Source organism: Neomonachus schauinslandi, chromosome 5 (genome assembly GCF_002201575.2).
Source record: "Neomonachus schauinslandi chromosome 5, ASM220157v2, whole genome shotgun sequence".
NCBI lineage: Eukaryota > Metazoa > Chordata > Mammalia > Carnivora > Phocidae > Neomonachus > Neomonachus schauinslandi.
In genome coordinates, this window is record NC_058407.1 from 123,681,024 (window position 1) to 123,696,038 (window position 15,015).

At 44.6% G+C, this 15,015-nt stretch overlaps 1 protein-coding gene across 2 annotated transcripts in view; it reads left to right on the forward strand.

Annotated features, from left to right (window-relative positions):
* Positions 1 to 5,051: 5,051 nt before the first annotated feature.
* NMT2 (N-myristoyltransferase 2) overlaps positions 5,052 to 15,015 on the forward strand; it is a 62,350-nt gene continuing 52,386 nt past the window's right edge. For both annotated transcript variants that reach the window (XM_021696727.1, XM_021696728.1), the window contains exon 1: positions 5,052 to 5,234. In XM_021696727.1, the coding sequence (XP_021552402.1) occupies positions 5,125 to 5,234 (110 nt within the window). In that variant the 5' untranslated portion in view covers positions 5,052 to 5,124. The remainder of the gene's footprint in view (positions 5,235 to 15,015) is intronic.

A 15,015-nucleotide genomic window follows, 5' to 3' on the forward strand; every position in this document is an offset into this window, starting at 1 on the left:
GAGGAGGTAATGGAAGTGTATTGGATACTGCATAACATGGGACACCATATTTTTTTAGCCTTTTATGGTTTCATTACCAATTTGCCAATCTCTGCCTGCTGCCTAATTGTAAACCTAATAGCACACATAGATTGTGCAACATCCCGTGTTTACATTCCAATTTCTGAATCAGTTACCAATTGTCGCATAACAGAACACCACAAAATTTAGCATCTGGAAACAACATCACTTATTATTTCTCACAAATCTACAGGTCTGCTAGGTGATTCTGCTCATCTATGCTGAGCTCAGCTGATCTTTGCTGGGATCATGAGTGCATCTACAGTCAGGGCAGGTGAGCTGGAGGTTGGCTGGTCCTAGGATGGCCTTGTCTGGAAGACCCCTAATCAGTAGAGTCTCTTATCCTTCTAGGAGGCTGTGTAGGCTTGTCTTTGTTGCAGTGGCAGGATTCTGGGGGAAAGACAGAGAGAGAGAGGAATCACACAAAGCCTTTTGAGGCTGGCCTTGGATCTAACACACCATCTCTTCCATCACATTCAAATGGCCAAAGCAGGTCAAGCCAACCTAAATTCAAGGGCTCTTGCTGGAAAGAGATGCAAAGTCAGTTGCAAAGGATATGAATACAGGGAGAGGTTAAGAATTGGGTCCACTTTCTTTCTTTCTTTTTTTCTTTTAAGATTTATTTATTTATTTGAGACAGAGAGAGAGAGCACAGGGGGAGGGGCAGAGGGAGAGGGAGAGAGAAACCCAAGCCGACTCCCTGCCGAGCATGGAACCGGACACAGGGCTTAATCCCATGACCCTGAGATCATGACCTGAGTCAAAACCAAGAGTCAGACACTTAACTGACTGTGCCATCCAGCCACCCCTTGGGTCCATTTTCTTAACCAATCTAACACAATGTGCTTACATTAAAAAAAAAAATCTTGCCAGTAACTGGGTATACATAAATCCAAAGGCTCATGTTTTTCTTTAATCATGGAAAATACACTTCCATTACCTCCTCAAATATCTTGTTCCCCATTTTCTCCCTCTGGAGCTCATCCTTTCCTCCTGGAACTTTTGTCAGATGAATGCTAAACCTTTTTGTTCTATCACCTATGTTTCTTAACTTCTCTAAATTTTTCATCTTTTTATTTCTCTGAACTGCTTTTTGGGTTATTTCTCGGGTCTACATTCCCATTCATTAAATCTCTTTTCAGCTGTATCAATAATTTACTATCCTCTGAAGAAATGGAAAACAGTAGGGTGGCTCCTCCATGTACTGTCCTTCCAAAATGAACCTTTAGATTTCAAGTATAAAAATTATTTTTTTATTTTAGAGAGAGAGTGAGCAAGAGAGTAGGGGGAGGGGCAAAAGGACAGAGCTCTTTGAACCTGCAGAACTGAAACTGTACCCATTTAAAAACTCCCCATTTCTGGGGCAGAGAGAGAATCTCAGGTAGACTCCATGCTAAGTACAGAACCCAAATCAGAGCTTGATCTCACAACCCTGAGATCATGACCTGACCTGAAATCAAGAGTCGGATGCTTAACCAACTGAACCACCCAGGTGCCCCTAGATTTTGAGTATAAATAACACGAGCTTCTTGGACTTTTCCTTTAAAATCCTATTGTCAAATTCTCTTAATTGCCTCTTTCTGTAATCTTATCATCCCCCTCCCCACTTCTTCACATTATAGTATTTAGAGATGAAAGTAAGAGACAATATTCAAATCGATCTTGAGGTTAAGTACCATGTAGTATTACTTCACAGCTAATGTATGATACAACAATCGACTTATGTAAGAATTTTTTCATTGTAATTAAGGCATCTCTACGGTTGTCACCTCATGCTATGTAATGGACAACAATAACTACATGTCATCTATCCTTGTATTAGATGTGGCTTAAAATTTTTTTATTATTGTTTTGTACTTAAGAAATGTAGTTTGTTAGCAGAAACAAGGATTATATATAAGTCTCCGGTTATATCCAGAAGTTAAAGCACCTCACACCCATAGGATGGCTCACATCAAAAACCAGAAAATAGCAAGTGTTGGTGAGGACATAGAGAAATCCCAACCCTTGTGCGCTGTTGGTAGGAATGTAAAATGGCACAACCACTATGGAATATGCTATGACAGTTCCTCAAGAAAAATTAAAAATGGAATTACCATATGATTCGGTAATTCTACATTTGGGTATATTATCCAAAAGAATTGAAAGCAGAGATTCAAAATGATGTTTTTCATCCACATTCATAGCAGCATTATTCACAACAGCAAGAAGTGGAACCAACCTAAGTGTCTATGGAAGGATAAATGGATAAACAAAATGTTTATATCCATATAACAGGATATTATTCAGCCTTAAAAAGAAGGAAATTCTGACCCATGCTACAACATAGATGAACCCTGAGGACATTATGCTAAGTGAAGCCACTCTTGAAAAGACAAATACTGCACGACTCCATTTGTATGAGGTACCTGGAGTAGTCAAATTCATAGAGACATGGGCGCCTGGGTGGCTCAGTCGTTAAGCATTTGCCTTCGGCTCAGGTCATGGTCCCAGGGTCCTGGGATCGAGCCCCGCATCGGGCTCCCTGCTCAGCAGGAGGCCTGCTCTCCCTCTCCCTCTGCCCCTGCTGTGTTCCCTCTCTCACTGTCTTTCTTTCTGTCAAATAAATAAATAAAATCTTAAAGCAGACTCCCCACTGAGCGCAGAGCCTGCTTCGAGCTCCATCTCAGGACCCTGAGATCATGACTGGAGGCGAATCAAGAGTCGGATGCTTCACCCACTGAGCCACCCAGGTGCCCCAGAAATGGGGAGTTTTTTAATGGGTACAGTTTCAGTTCTGCAGGTTGAAAGAGCTCTGGAGATTGGTTGCACAACAATATGATTATACTTAACCCTATGGAACTATAAACTTAGAAATGGCAAAAATGGTCTATTTTTTATTACGTGTATTTTACCACAATTTTTAAAAACCAAAAAGTTATAATAGTTCAAATAAAATAAAACCAATTATACAATATGGTCTTACACCTATAATAGGAGATGAGTTAGCAGGATAGAAAATTCTCCAGGGCCTCTTTAACACACTGGTAGATACTCTATAGTACTCTCTTCTCCACATCAGTCTTGGATCTGAGGTTCTAGAAGATGCCACTTGGTTCCAATTCCTCAAACTCTAGGATTAAATCAGGGAAAGAAGCAAACATTTTTAAATAGTTTCTGTACATGACAATAGGGTTTAGGAATCTCCAGGGTCATCTGCAAACTTTGCCCTCCTTCAAATGATTAACAATAACAAACACTGTATTATATAAAACCTCAATCCTGTACTGAACAGACGTCTGGGCCAACTTCTTTCCATTCTGGGGAACAGATGTTCCCTGTTTGTCATTGTTTTCCAGTGTTAAACGGATTTTTGATGCCCTCATTTTATTTGTCCAGGATTATTTGTTTTCTTATTCTTTTTTGAGAGGTTTTTAGTCAAAGCTTCTTGCAAATTCAAATAAATAAGTTTCCTTTGCTTTGTATTTTTAAAATCTTTTCAAGAACCCTTCTGATCGGTGAGTGACTGAGCAGATAAACTTGCTCCTGGTCATGATCCTGCTGGTTACCCAACTAGGTTACAGTCATCCGACTGTTCATGTTCACAGACAAGAGCTGCAGGAAGCTCTCTGATCTATATTTGCCTTTATTCTGAAGTTTGAAGCCAGAGGCCACAAGTGACTTTCTGCCTCAGAAATAGTTGCAATTGCGAAAGATAGTATTGTATTTCCTTCATGTTTTGGCCCCATTTTGCACTTCTTACAGAGCCTTAGCAGGCTCAACACCCTCAGTCATAAAAGGCTGATGAGCTTTGAAATCGCTCTGCAATTTTTGTCTTTATATACTCTACCTCATTGCATTTGAAGGGCATAGTCTTCCCTTGTGGGGGGGGGGGGGGAAGGCACAAAATGCTCCCAATACTTCTGCAAAAAACGAACCTACACCAAACATTTCAGGTGGCTTTTTAAAGTCTCATTTTGCTCGTTGAGCAGTTCCTGGTAACTATCTTTCCACTGACTTTGTAAACCTTCCCGTGGTCCCGCAGGACTTTTGAACACCAACAGTTAACAGGAAAGCAAAGGAAGGGCTGCTGTGTACAGAATGCAACAGCAAATAAGAGCCTGAACTTGACCTGCCTTTTATTTGGCAATCCATGCAGCGGGTCCTTTCCCTCCTCGGGGCGACACAGAGGGTTTCAGCCAGAAAACCCTATAGTTTTGCTTGGAGGTATAGGCTATGACTTTGACGGAGCAAAGCTGAAGTGTCCTACCTGGCACTATCCAATCCCCCCAGCGTCATGGACATTACCCCAATTCCCCTAAGATGGTTCTGCTCTGAGCCGACTGCCTGTGATGTCCACGGAAAACAGGACAGCTCAGAATTTTTCTGTTAAGTTTTCGGGCTGCCAGTCTATTTGGAATGGGGATGTGGGGAGGTGGGAAGCCCTCTGTTTTGATTTTGATTTTATAGTGTATTGGAAAGACAGATACAAGAAATGGAATTTTTAAGGAGTGTATGTGTATGTGTGGGAGGCTTCTAGAAATCATGGGCCTTGGCACGCCTCCTCTTGAGTAAAAGATCCCTGCAATGGTTAAAAGCACTTCCTAACCTGTAGAGGTGTAAAATCGCCTGGCCTGTGTTCCAAAATGAAGACTCAAGGATTTGGAGACTGTGGCCGCATTCAGAGACCAGCACGGGGCCGAGGCGCGGTGCAGGCTCGGGTGGCAGGGCTCGGCCCCAGCGCCCGCCCCACCGGCTCGCGACCACCCCGCCCCGCCCCTCGCCCTCCCCTCCCCTCCGCTCCCCTCCCCTCTACTCCCCTCCGCTCCCCTCCGCTCCGCTCCCCTCCCCTGCACGGCCCCTCCCCCCAGCCCCCAGGCGCCGCGAGGCGCGCCCACCCCTCCCCACCCCCGCCCCAGCCGCGGTGGGCGGGCCCAGGCCGGGCGGGGCTGGCGGGCACCGCGCCCGCGCTCCTGGCTCGGAGGAGACGGCGGGCGGCGCTAGGGGGAGCTGCTCGCGCCGCCGCCGCGCTGGTCCCCAACGCCCGCGGCCCCGAGCGCCGCCTCCCCAGCCCGCGCCGCCGCGATGGCGGAGGACAGCGAGTCCGCGGCCAGCCAGCAGAGCCTGGAGCTGGACGACCAGGACACGTGCGGGATAGACGGGGACAATGAGGAGGAGACGGAGCACGCCAAAGGGTAGGCGCGCGGGCGGCACGGGGCGCGGGGACAGCGCGCGGCGCGGGTTGCGCTCGGACGCCGGGGCCGGGGTCGCGGGCGGGGCCGGGGCCGCTCTGAGGGGGCGGGCGGCCCCCAGACCTGCTGAGGTCCCGCTCCCGCGGCTCCCGCGCGGCGCGGCGGGGGCGAGGCCCCTGGTGGGCGGGGAGGCGCGGGGCCCCGGTGCGGGGACCGGCGACGCCGCTGTCACCTGCCGCGCGACCGGCCGGCCCCTGCTCGTCCCCGCCTCCGTCTGCGCCCGGCCCCGGCCCGCGGGTGCGACGCGCCGTCCTGGCCCACGTGCGACTCGGCGGGACCGAGGGGAGGCGCGGCCCCCGTCCCTTTGTGGCGGCCCCGTTTGTGGGAAGTCGTCCTCCTCGGCTCCTTGTCATCCTCTCCTTAAGTCCTTCCAGACCCTCCCACCCCTCCCCCAGCCGCCACCGCCTCCAGAAAAAAAAAAGAGGAGCTGATGGGGGGAGTGGTTTTAGATTTGCGCGGGGTCGTTTGCGCGCGGGTGGCGGGGAACTGCGGAAAGTTGTGCTTGCCGGCCGCGGCCCCCGGCCCGCCCCGCGCGGAGCGGGGCTGGGGGCGCCGGGGGTCCCGGACCCCGCCGCTCCCGGGGACGCGCGGAGTTGCTCCTGCCCCGCGTGCCTGCAGAGCTCTCTAAAGCAGGACCGGTCCGCTGGTTTGGGCTCAGCCTTGGGAGATCTGAACAGATCTTGCTTGCAAAACGGGTGTTTGATCTCCAAAGCCAGATGCACCAAGCGTTTTAGCACCTGATCAGGTTTCTTCTTACTCCTTTTCACTGGCTCCCTTTTCTCCCCCGGAGACTTGATTTGCTCTCCCTTTGGAGAAAAGATTGCTTCCGGTTAAGGGTATTGAAGTTCTGTTTTTAGAGTCTGGGAGGGGGCCGGTCATTTTAAGTAAGACTGGTGTCCTTAAAGGTGGTGTTTGCACTCCCCTTTTACCCCGTTGGATTCAAACTATTTCGCTGGTCCAGAGCACTTATTGCTGCCCCTTAGATGTAAGATTTTTGCAAACCATGGTGATTGATGAAGAAGTGGGTCAGCTTGAAAACATGATAGGGAGGCCTTCGTCACAGATGGCTTATTTATTCAGTTCATGGAGAGGATTCTTTAAATGATTGATGATTTACAGTGTAAAGCATTTGCATTCTATTTAACGTCTGCTTGAAGATTTGTTTAAGAAAGGAACTTTTACTGAGCTTTCATGTGTTATAAAATATTAAAAGAGATCAAGAAAAGGAAAAGCTGACTAAATGTTTCTCCCATTTGCAAGTTGCTTTTTATATTTTTGCAGTGAATAATACTTTGGTGGCAGCTGCAAGTACCGAATGTTACAATTCAAGTCTAGATTTTTTTTTTTTTTAAGAGGAAAGGAAATTCGACAGAAATCTGAGCGTGAGTTCTGTCTATGCAGGGATAGAAATTTGCCCGTCATAGCCAGCTACATATAAATATGCTTTTGAGACAATCGCATTAGTGCTAGAATGGGCCCAGGTGAAATGTGATGGATTACCCAAATAACTGCCCAAATAACTGTCCATAATCTTTCTGGCGAGACCCTGGACTTCTGTCTTCTCCACTGTAATTTCTGTTTATTATTCATTCTTTTGAAGGCTTGGTTTGTACCTCCTTGCTTACACAGTCCAGAACATTCATGCTACAGAGAAGTACTCATTTGTGTTTGCACTGATCTGGGGCCTGGCCCAGGAAGCCTTGCCACACATAGGCTGCTTAAAGTTTCCAGATCAGCACCCAGAGGCATCTCTGTGTCCTCTGCAGAGATTTTCAGTGTTAGACATCCACATATTGTATGTGCGCATGGTTACTCACCATTTAGAGATGCCCAGTGGACTGAAGTGTTTTAACCAAGAGCAGATAATATAACAACTGCTAGTGGGAATAGAGTGATAGAATGGATTTCTTTGTAGTCTGTTAGGAGGAGATCAGTAAAACTTCGAGTTGCTGCTTTTTTGGATTTGAATTTAGATGGCATGTGCCAAGTCTGTGGGTAATTGTGTTTTGTTTTGGCTTGTGTACTGATGATATGGCTCAGTAGAAACCTAGATTTTTTTTCTTGTGTGGCTCCAGTTTGTAGATGTTAAAATTTGAAAGACTCCTCTTTTCTGTGCACGGCCTTTTCATTCTCTACTGGTTTAAATTAAGTGATGAATAAAGAGCCTTTGGAGGAGTGCGTAGGTAAACACTTACCTTTTAATGATGAATTACTGCTTTGAGGCTGCTCGGTATGGATCAGTGCACAAAGCAGTAATTTACTAAATAGTACCCTTGTGGCCTGAGGAATTAATTTACCCCCACAATTGAGTATGCAGATGACCCTTGAGCAACACTGGCTTGAACTGCATGGGTCTAATTATATGTGATTTTTTTTTCCCCATAAATAATGCAGCACAGTACTATAAATGTATTTTCCTTATGATTTTCTTAATATTTTCCTTTCTCTAGGTTACTTTATCCCAAGAATATGGTATATAATATATATAACATACACAATATTTGTTAGTCGACTCTTTATGTTATTGGTAAGGCTTCTGGTCAACACTGTGCTATTAGTAGTTAAGCTTTGGGGAAATCACAAGTTATACGAAGATTTCTGACTCCGTGGGTGGTCAGAACCCCTAAAACCCACGCTGTTCAGGGGTTAACTGTCATGTATTTACCACTCATTTTAGACATACTAAGTTGCAACTAGAAACTCAGATAAAAGGAAGATACCAAATTAGATTATTTTGCCACCAAAATGTAAACATTATTGCATAGTATGCTTTTCTTTCATTTTCATAGAATTTTCCTTATGGATTAATTCATTTTTGTGGATAATGCTTCAAGCCCATGAATGAAATATGTTTTACGCTCAGTGAAAAGACTAATAGACAATTACCTAGAAAGGTTGCTTAAACAACTCCCTTAAACACAGGATTTACAATTAGGGCAAGTAACTCAGTCCTTGTAAAGAGTTTGGAGGGAACTTGAAACTTTCAAGCAAATTCAAAGTTTTAAGGTAATCACGTTTATACTATTATTTTCTTAGCAAGACTTTCTACGTAGATAAAAATGAACTTCAATCCAGCTTTCTGTGTGAATTATTAGAAATAGTCCAGATTGCTGAAGATTTCTGTTCTGTTGGGGGTGGCTCTGGTACTAAAGAGGTTACCTAGAGGGTGACATCCCCTGGAGTTTTCCCAGGTGGGTTCGAGGTTAGGTAAATACTCAAGGATCTTTAATACTTAACCTCAGTTTGATGGTGGGTTTCTTTCTTCAAAAGGGATTTGGGGAAACAACAAGGATGGGGCAGATTGTTGAAGGATATGGTAAGCTTACCATCTTCTCGTTCTAGCCTCCTTTTTATACATCTTTTCTCCATTTGTAAAATACATTGGGTAGTGGTAATTACCTCGTATTCGACCTACCACCCACATGAAGCATACTTACTGTCCAGTGTTGGAAGCAGGGTCACACTTTCGGCCCCAGATAAAATTAGTGTTCAGGTTGGCACAAAACCAAATCTCTTTCCTGGCTTTACCAACACTGACTTTCAGAATGCAAAAAAAAAAAAAAAAGAAAGAAAAAAAAATTTCCTAGGCAGATTGTTGTTTTTCATCTCTTTCCTGCTAAGAGCTTTTTCCTCAGTATTCACTGTGGTGGAATATAGAAGGAAGCTACCAAGAATATTTACTTAGAGGGTAAAGTAAGCATATATGAATATGCTGTTGTTGGCAGATAAATGACCAAATTATTCCCTGGGGTAGATATGAAATAGTTTTAGTATTTGAGGGTTATTGTGAGACATTAAAAAAATTTTTTTTTTCTTAGAAAAATTAAAGATCTGGTATTTGGTAAGGATTAAAATTTTGGAATTCTTTTAACAAAGAACATAACCTCTCTTCTCCCACACCCAGTAAGGGGGGGTGGGGCACGGATTGAAGTTACTCTCCGTATAGTGTCTTGTTCTTTCTGGCTTTATCTGTGTATTGTTGAGACCGGCTGTGGGAATTTTTCCGGAGGATCATTCAGAGCTGCCCTTTCTGAAATTTGATGTTATCAACTGTGTAAATCTAAATGGAAAGGTGTGTTAACAGCTTATGCCCAAGGAACTCCCTCAATTCAAGAAATACAGTTTGAAATCATCAAATGTCTGCTCAGACTTGCATCTGAAATGTGGTATCACCCTTGGGCCCCAAACAGACTTCTTCCAGAAACTTAGCTAAACTCTGGAAAATTTCTAGGTGTGGGACACACTCTTTGTTGTGTTGAAATTATTTATTAACACAAGTGTCCACAGTAAATATGTATGAGTTAAAGTCAGTTGCTCAGTTAACTCAGGGATTGGAACCAAATTCTGTACCGAGTAAGTTCAAGAAAATGGTTGGTCAGTTGGTTTTTTTTGTTACTGTATTTGAAAATATGTTTCTGACTTTTACTTGTTTTAAGAGTAAAATATGCTTTATTAAAAATTCAAACAATAAAGTGTGTAAGGAGTGGAAGGGCCTGGTCCTGTTATTTGCTAGAGAAACCACTACTGACAGTTTAATCAACTAACATTTTAATATATATTAAAAAGTGCATATTTAATATTAATAAGATCAAACTTTACATGGACTTGTTATCTTGTATTTTTCACTATTAGTGTTTTCTGCTAGAACTTCCTGCAGTGATGGGTATGTCCAATACAGAGGTCACTAGCTACATGAAAAGTGGTTAGTGTCACTAAGGAACTGAATCTTAAATCTTATTTCATTTTAATTAATTTAAATGTAACTAGCCCTTTCTGAGTAGTGTGTATCAGATTGGACAGCTCAGATCATATCCTGCTTTTGACTTTTAGAAGTTTTTGTGGTACTCAAAATACTACTTTGTTCTTCTCTTGTCTTCGCAGGATATTTTTCATTTCTTCCCTCTTGCGGTTTAGAAGTTCTATACCCTATTTCTACCCTTTCCCTCCCCGCCCCTGGGAATCATCTTTAAATTTTGAACAAGCATGTTTTTATCTGTACTTCTATCAATGTTAAAAATTAACCATTATTCAAAATATTCTACCATTGAACAAAACAAAACATGGAGGATATTTTAACTTCTCCTTCCTTTACGTGTCCTGGGTTTTGTTGGAATAGTCTGGAATTTTAATTCCATGTGGCTTCTTTTATTTTTGCCCTTGTATCCCATTAAAACTTTCTTCTTAACTATTACATTATATTCACAGCCATATTGTCAAAACCTTCTTAGACTCCCCTATTTTTGTTGCTTATCACTATTCCTTGTAAACCATACCTTCTTTTTTGAGTACTTTCTTGCTTAATTTTTTTTTTTTAAGATTTTATTTATTTATTTGACAGAGGGAGACACAGGGAGAAAGGGAACACAAGCAGGGGGAGTGGGAGAGGGAGAAGCAGGCTTCCCAAGGAGCAGGGAGCCCGATGCGGGGCTCGATTCCAGGACCCTGGGATCATGACCTGAGCCGAAGGCAGACGCTTAACTACTGAGCCACCCAGGCGCCCCTTGCTTAATTTTTTTTTTTTATTAGCATATGCAGGTGATCTGTTTTCTGAATTCTTGTATGTCTGAAGATGCCTTTCTTTTGTCCTCATGCATAAACCGTAGTCTGGGCATGCGGGTAATTCTGTAATAATCATTTTTCTCCAAACTCCGCAAACGATTTATTATCATCTAGCATTTAGTGGCACAGATGCTCTGCCAATCTGCTTCTCTTTGTTATATAGGAAACCTCACTCTTTTTCTGTGTTTTGACTTGTTTTTAGTCTAGAAGTTTCTAGGATTTTCTCCCTGTCTTTCTATAACCCGAGGGCTTCTGCATCCTTTTACGTTCTACAATCACACTTTTCTTTACTGTCTAACCAGAGTGGCTCAAGCTGAGACAGAGAGATGGAGATTTTTTCGGGACTGAGGCTTTCATGGTCCCCCCGCTGCCCGTGTTCCCTCCAGCTTTCCCATCACTAGCTCCGAATGCTTTCAATTCCTTTACCCTTTCTCCTCAGACCTTTGACACCGAGTCGGTTAGTTGTCTGTCATCCCCTGCGCCCCGAGAGTCACTAATGTCAGGCTCCTGTGCACACCACCGACGGAGGGTTTTGTGGATGATGAGGGGAGAGGCTTGATTATTGCAGCTTCCAGCGCAACGTCAGACATCGCTGCCCACCGAAGGGATTTAGTTCGTGTCCGTGCCCCTCCAGAGGCCACGGCTTCCCGCATGTTCTTGGGAGTCCACTCTCCCTCCCAGGGTGTTCTCTGAATCTTCCCACCCCCGCCCCCCCTCCAAATTCAAGGTCAGGCCCCAGTGTCCGTTTTTTCATGAAGACTTCCGCCCAAGGTGATCACCCCTGTGAAAGGCCCTATAGCCCTGGCCACCACAGGGGGAGCTGTGGTCCTGTTCAGGGACGGAGGTAGTAGACAAGACGGGCACCTCAAAACATGTCAGCAGGACACCAACGGGTGTCCCCCGTCTGCTTGCAGGCTCTGACCTTTGCCATGTCTGGTGCATGGAACATGGTAGTGGCTTAACAAAGATTTGTTTAATGGATTCCAGTGGCTCTGAATCTCCACTGACAAATTAATTTCTGATTTAGAAAGCTTTCCCCTATGTGCATGAGGAATATGTGAAGGATTTTTTTTTTTTCCTAATTCTAATTGAAAGGACTGGGGCTTAGATTTGCACTTGATTTCTGTGCTGTCTAGATCCCAACGTGGTAAAATAATGGCTAATTTTCTGAACTTCTGGTAGGCTCTTCCTACTTCGTGTATACATTTTTCCTCTTGAACCTTTGCAGCCACAGATGAGGAGATGCGGGCTTTTCCAAGTTTAAAGAACCTGTTCAGGCCGCATCTCAGATTCACACTTAGGTCCTGGGCCTCTTGCTACCTGACTGTAAACTCTCACCCCCCCGCACTAAACTGCATGAACCGTAAATCAATAAAGAGTAATTTGATAGTGTTTCAAGCTCCTCGCCCTTTAATGGCCAACTTGAGCACCTCTAGCATCAGAGTTCACCAGTGTAATGAGTACAGGAAATGTCAATGGATTTGAAAATAAATGAATACATTTCCTTGTTTAAAAAAATACTGCAACTTGATTAGAGAGAGCGGTCTTGAATTTCTCTTCATGTCTGTTCGAGAACTAATTTTAATGATAGCATTGGTATTTTGCAGTGAGATCTTTTTTCTTCCATGCCTGTTTCATACCAGTCTCGTCTCTGTTCTAGACCAAGTTCTGGAGCGGCCCCACTGTGGCCTCCTTCCCCTGGTGCTGTCCCGCCTCCCAGCAGTGCCTTCCGTCAAGTCTCCACAGCGACTTTCCTATAGGAAGCAAAACGGGCTCGGGAATCGGGGTTGAGCATTTCGGGAGGATAGCGCTGCGGGAGGAGTCCACGTGAGCCCACTGGTTCCCCAGCTCCACCGCCCGGCCTGTTTGGCCCTTGAGTGGGTCGTGCTTTTGTGGGTGTTTTGAGTTCCCGTAACTCGCTCCCCAAGCTGCAGGAGAAAATCCAGGGCACAGATCAGCCAGTGGGGGTCCCAGGTGGAGTTGGAATTTGAACTTCACAGTTTCTCTTTTGTTAGCGCATTGTGTTTCTGTTACTGGCTTCAAAACACACGCACACACGCACACACGCACACACGCACGCACGGGAAATATGGGCTCCTTTATTCCCATGGCTGAGTTCATTCAGTGTTCAAGTTCATGTAGTACGTTCCCGAGAAAGATGGTGATTCACTTAATATAATTTTCCATAGTCTCTTCATTTGTTTGTTGTTTTTTTTGGGGGGGGGGCTGTGGGGGATGGAGGGATACTTGTTCTTGACTATCCTTTGGGTGTTTATTAACATTTTATAGAAACTGAAGAAAGAACCAATGAAAGCAGAGTTCTTTTTTGTTTTTCCAAATGAAGTTTTTTTAAAAAAAATTCTTTTTTGCAAAAGCACATCATTTTTAATGTAGGATGTCAGAATGTAGCAACAAGCAATGCCTTGGTGTATTCATATATACATTTTCATATATATATGTATTTCATATATATAATTCATATGTACATGTGCACATTTTCCTATGCATATATATTTACAAAAATGCAAATATACTCTTCCCATTATCCTTGAAATTCCTGTCATTTGATGTGCCGTGAACATCCTGGCTCTCTCCGAGTCCATCCTACGGCTCCGTGGAGCCTCATCATCTACTCAGTCTGCTGTTGGGCTCTTGTGCCGAGGCTGCAGGTGGGCCCCTTCTTCCAAAGCAATGCCTCTTTTCCTGCCACCTGGAGTGTTTCCCTCCCCTCCCAATGGCCGGGGTGTGCACGTGGTACAAAGTTGCCTTGGACCAGCTAAACCCAGCAGACATTCTGGGGATGGCAGCGAACAAAATAGAGGGAGCCTGGCCCGTCTTCTAGAACTTACCTATGGGGCAAGCTGAGATTCATGAGAGCGAAGGGAGCTCTTGTGTCGGATGCTCTGTTATTTGGGACGTTACCCCCCCACAGCCCAACCTGTATGCTAACTAATATATCATCTGTATGTTAGCTTTGGCTTTGTATCCACCTTAGTTTTTTAGATTAAGAAATATTTTGAATAGGGGCGCCTGTGTGGCTCAGTCAGTTGAGCGTCTGCCTTCGGCTCAGGTCATGATCCCAGGGTCCTGGGATCAAGCCCCGCATCAGGGCTGCAGAAGCCTGCTTCTCCCTCTCTCATTCCCCCTGCTTGTGTTCCTTCTCTCGCTGTGTCTCTCTCTGTCAAAAGATAAATAAAATCTTAAAAAAAAAAATAAATATTTTGAATAGGTAGAATGAGCATATGGTTACAAAATTCACGAGGCGCCAAGGGGTATCCAGTGAGAAGACTGAGAAGAGAAGACTCTTACTCTCCCAGCACGGAGTATCCCTCTTCAGGAGCAGCCGCTGTTGCCGGGTCGTGGCCCGTCCTTCCCGTGGTGAAGGACATGGTGTGTGTGCATGTGCGTGCACGCTTGTGTGTCCTTGTGCTGGTACTGAAATCAGTATGTGTATCAGACCACATAGACCAACCTCATTTTTTTTTAAAGATTTTATTTATTGGAGAGAGAGAGAGAGAGTGAAAGAGCATGAGAGGCAGGCAGAGGGAGAAGCAGGCTCCCCGCGGAGCAGGGAACCTGATGCGGCGTTCGATCCCAGGACCCTGGGATCATGACCTGAGCCGAAGGCAGACGCTTAACGACTGAGCCACCCAGGCGCCCCAGACCAACCTCATTTTTTAAAAGACTGTGCGTTATGTCATTGACTGGCTGTACCATTATTTCTTTCACTTGTCCCCTGTGAATAGATCCTGAGGTGGTGTCCTGTCTTTTGTGCTAGTAAACAGTGCTGAAATTAGTATCCTTGTATGTATATCACTTCTCCAAAATATTCCTTAACAAATATTTTAGAATCTTTTTCTGCTTAAGTTTCAGGGAGGCCGTGCGATGTATTGAAATTAGTATTAAACCAGGGATCGAGAAACTTCTGTCACTAACCCTCAGTTTAATTTCTCTGAGCTCTGGGGTGTCTCTGTGCTTTTGAAAAAAGAAATAAGGATATTTCTTTCCTCTACCATCCCAAAGTGGACTGTATTTAGCTGCCTTCTGGGCTGGGGAGGTCATATCCTCTGTGTTTGAGAACTTCCAAGTTCACTTTTGGGATTCCAGGTGATGACTGAACCTGTTGCTATGGCGGCCTCGTCACTCCTCCTATAATGACCTGTTG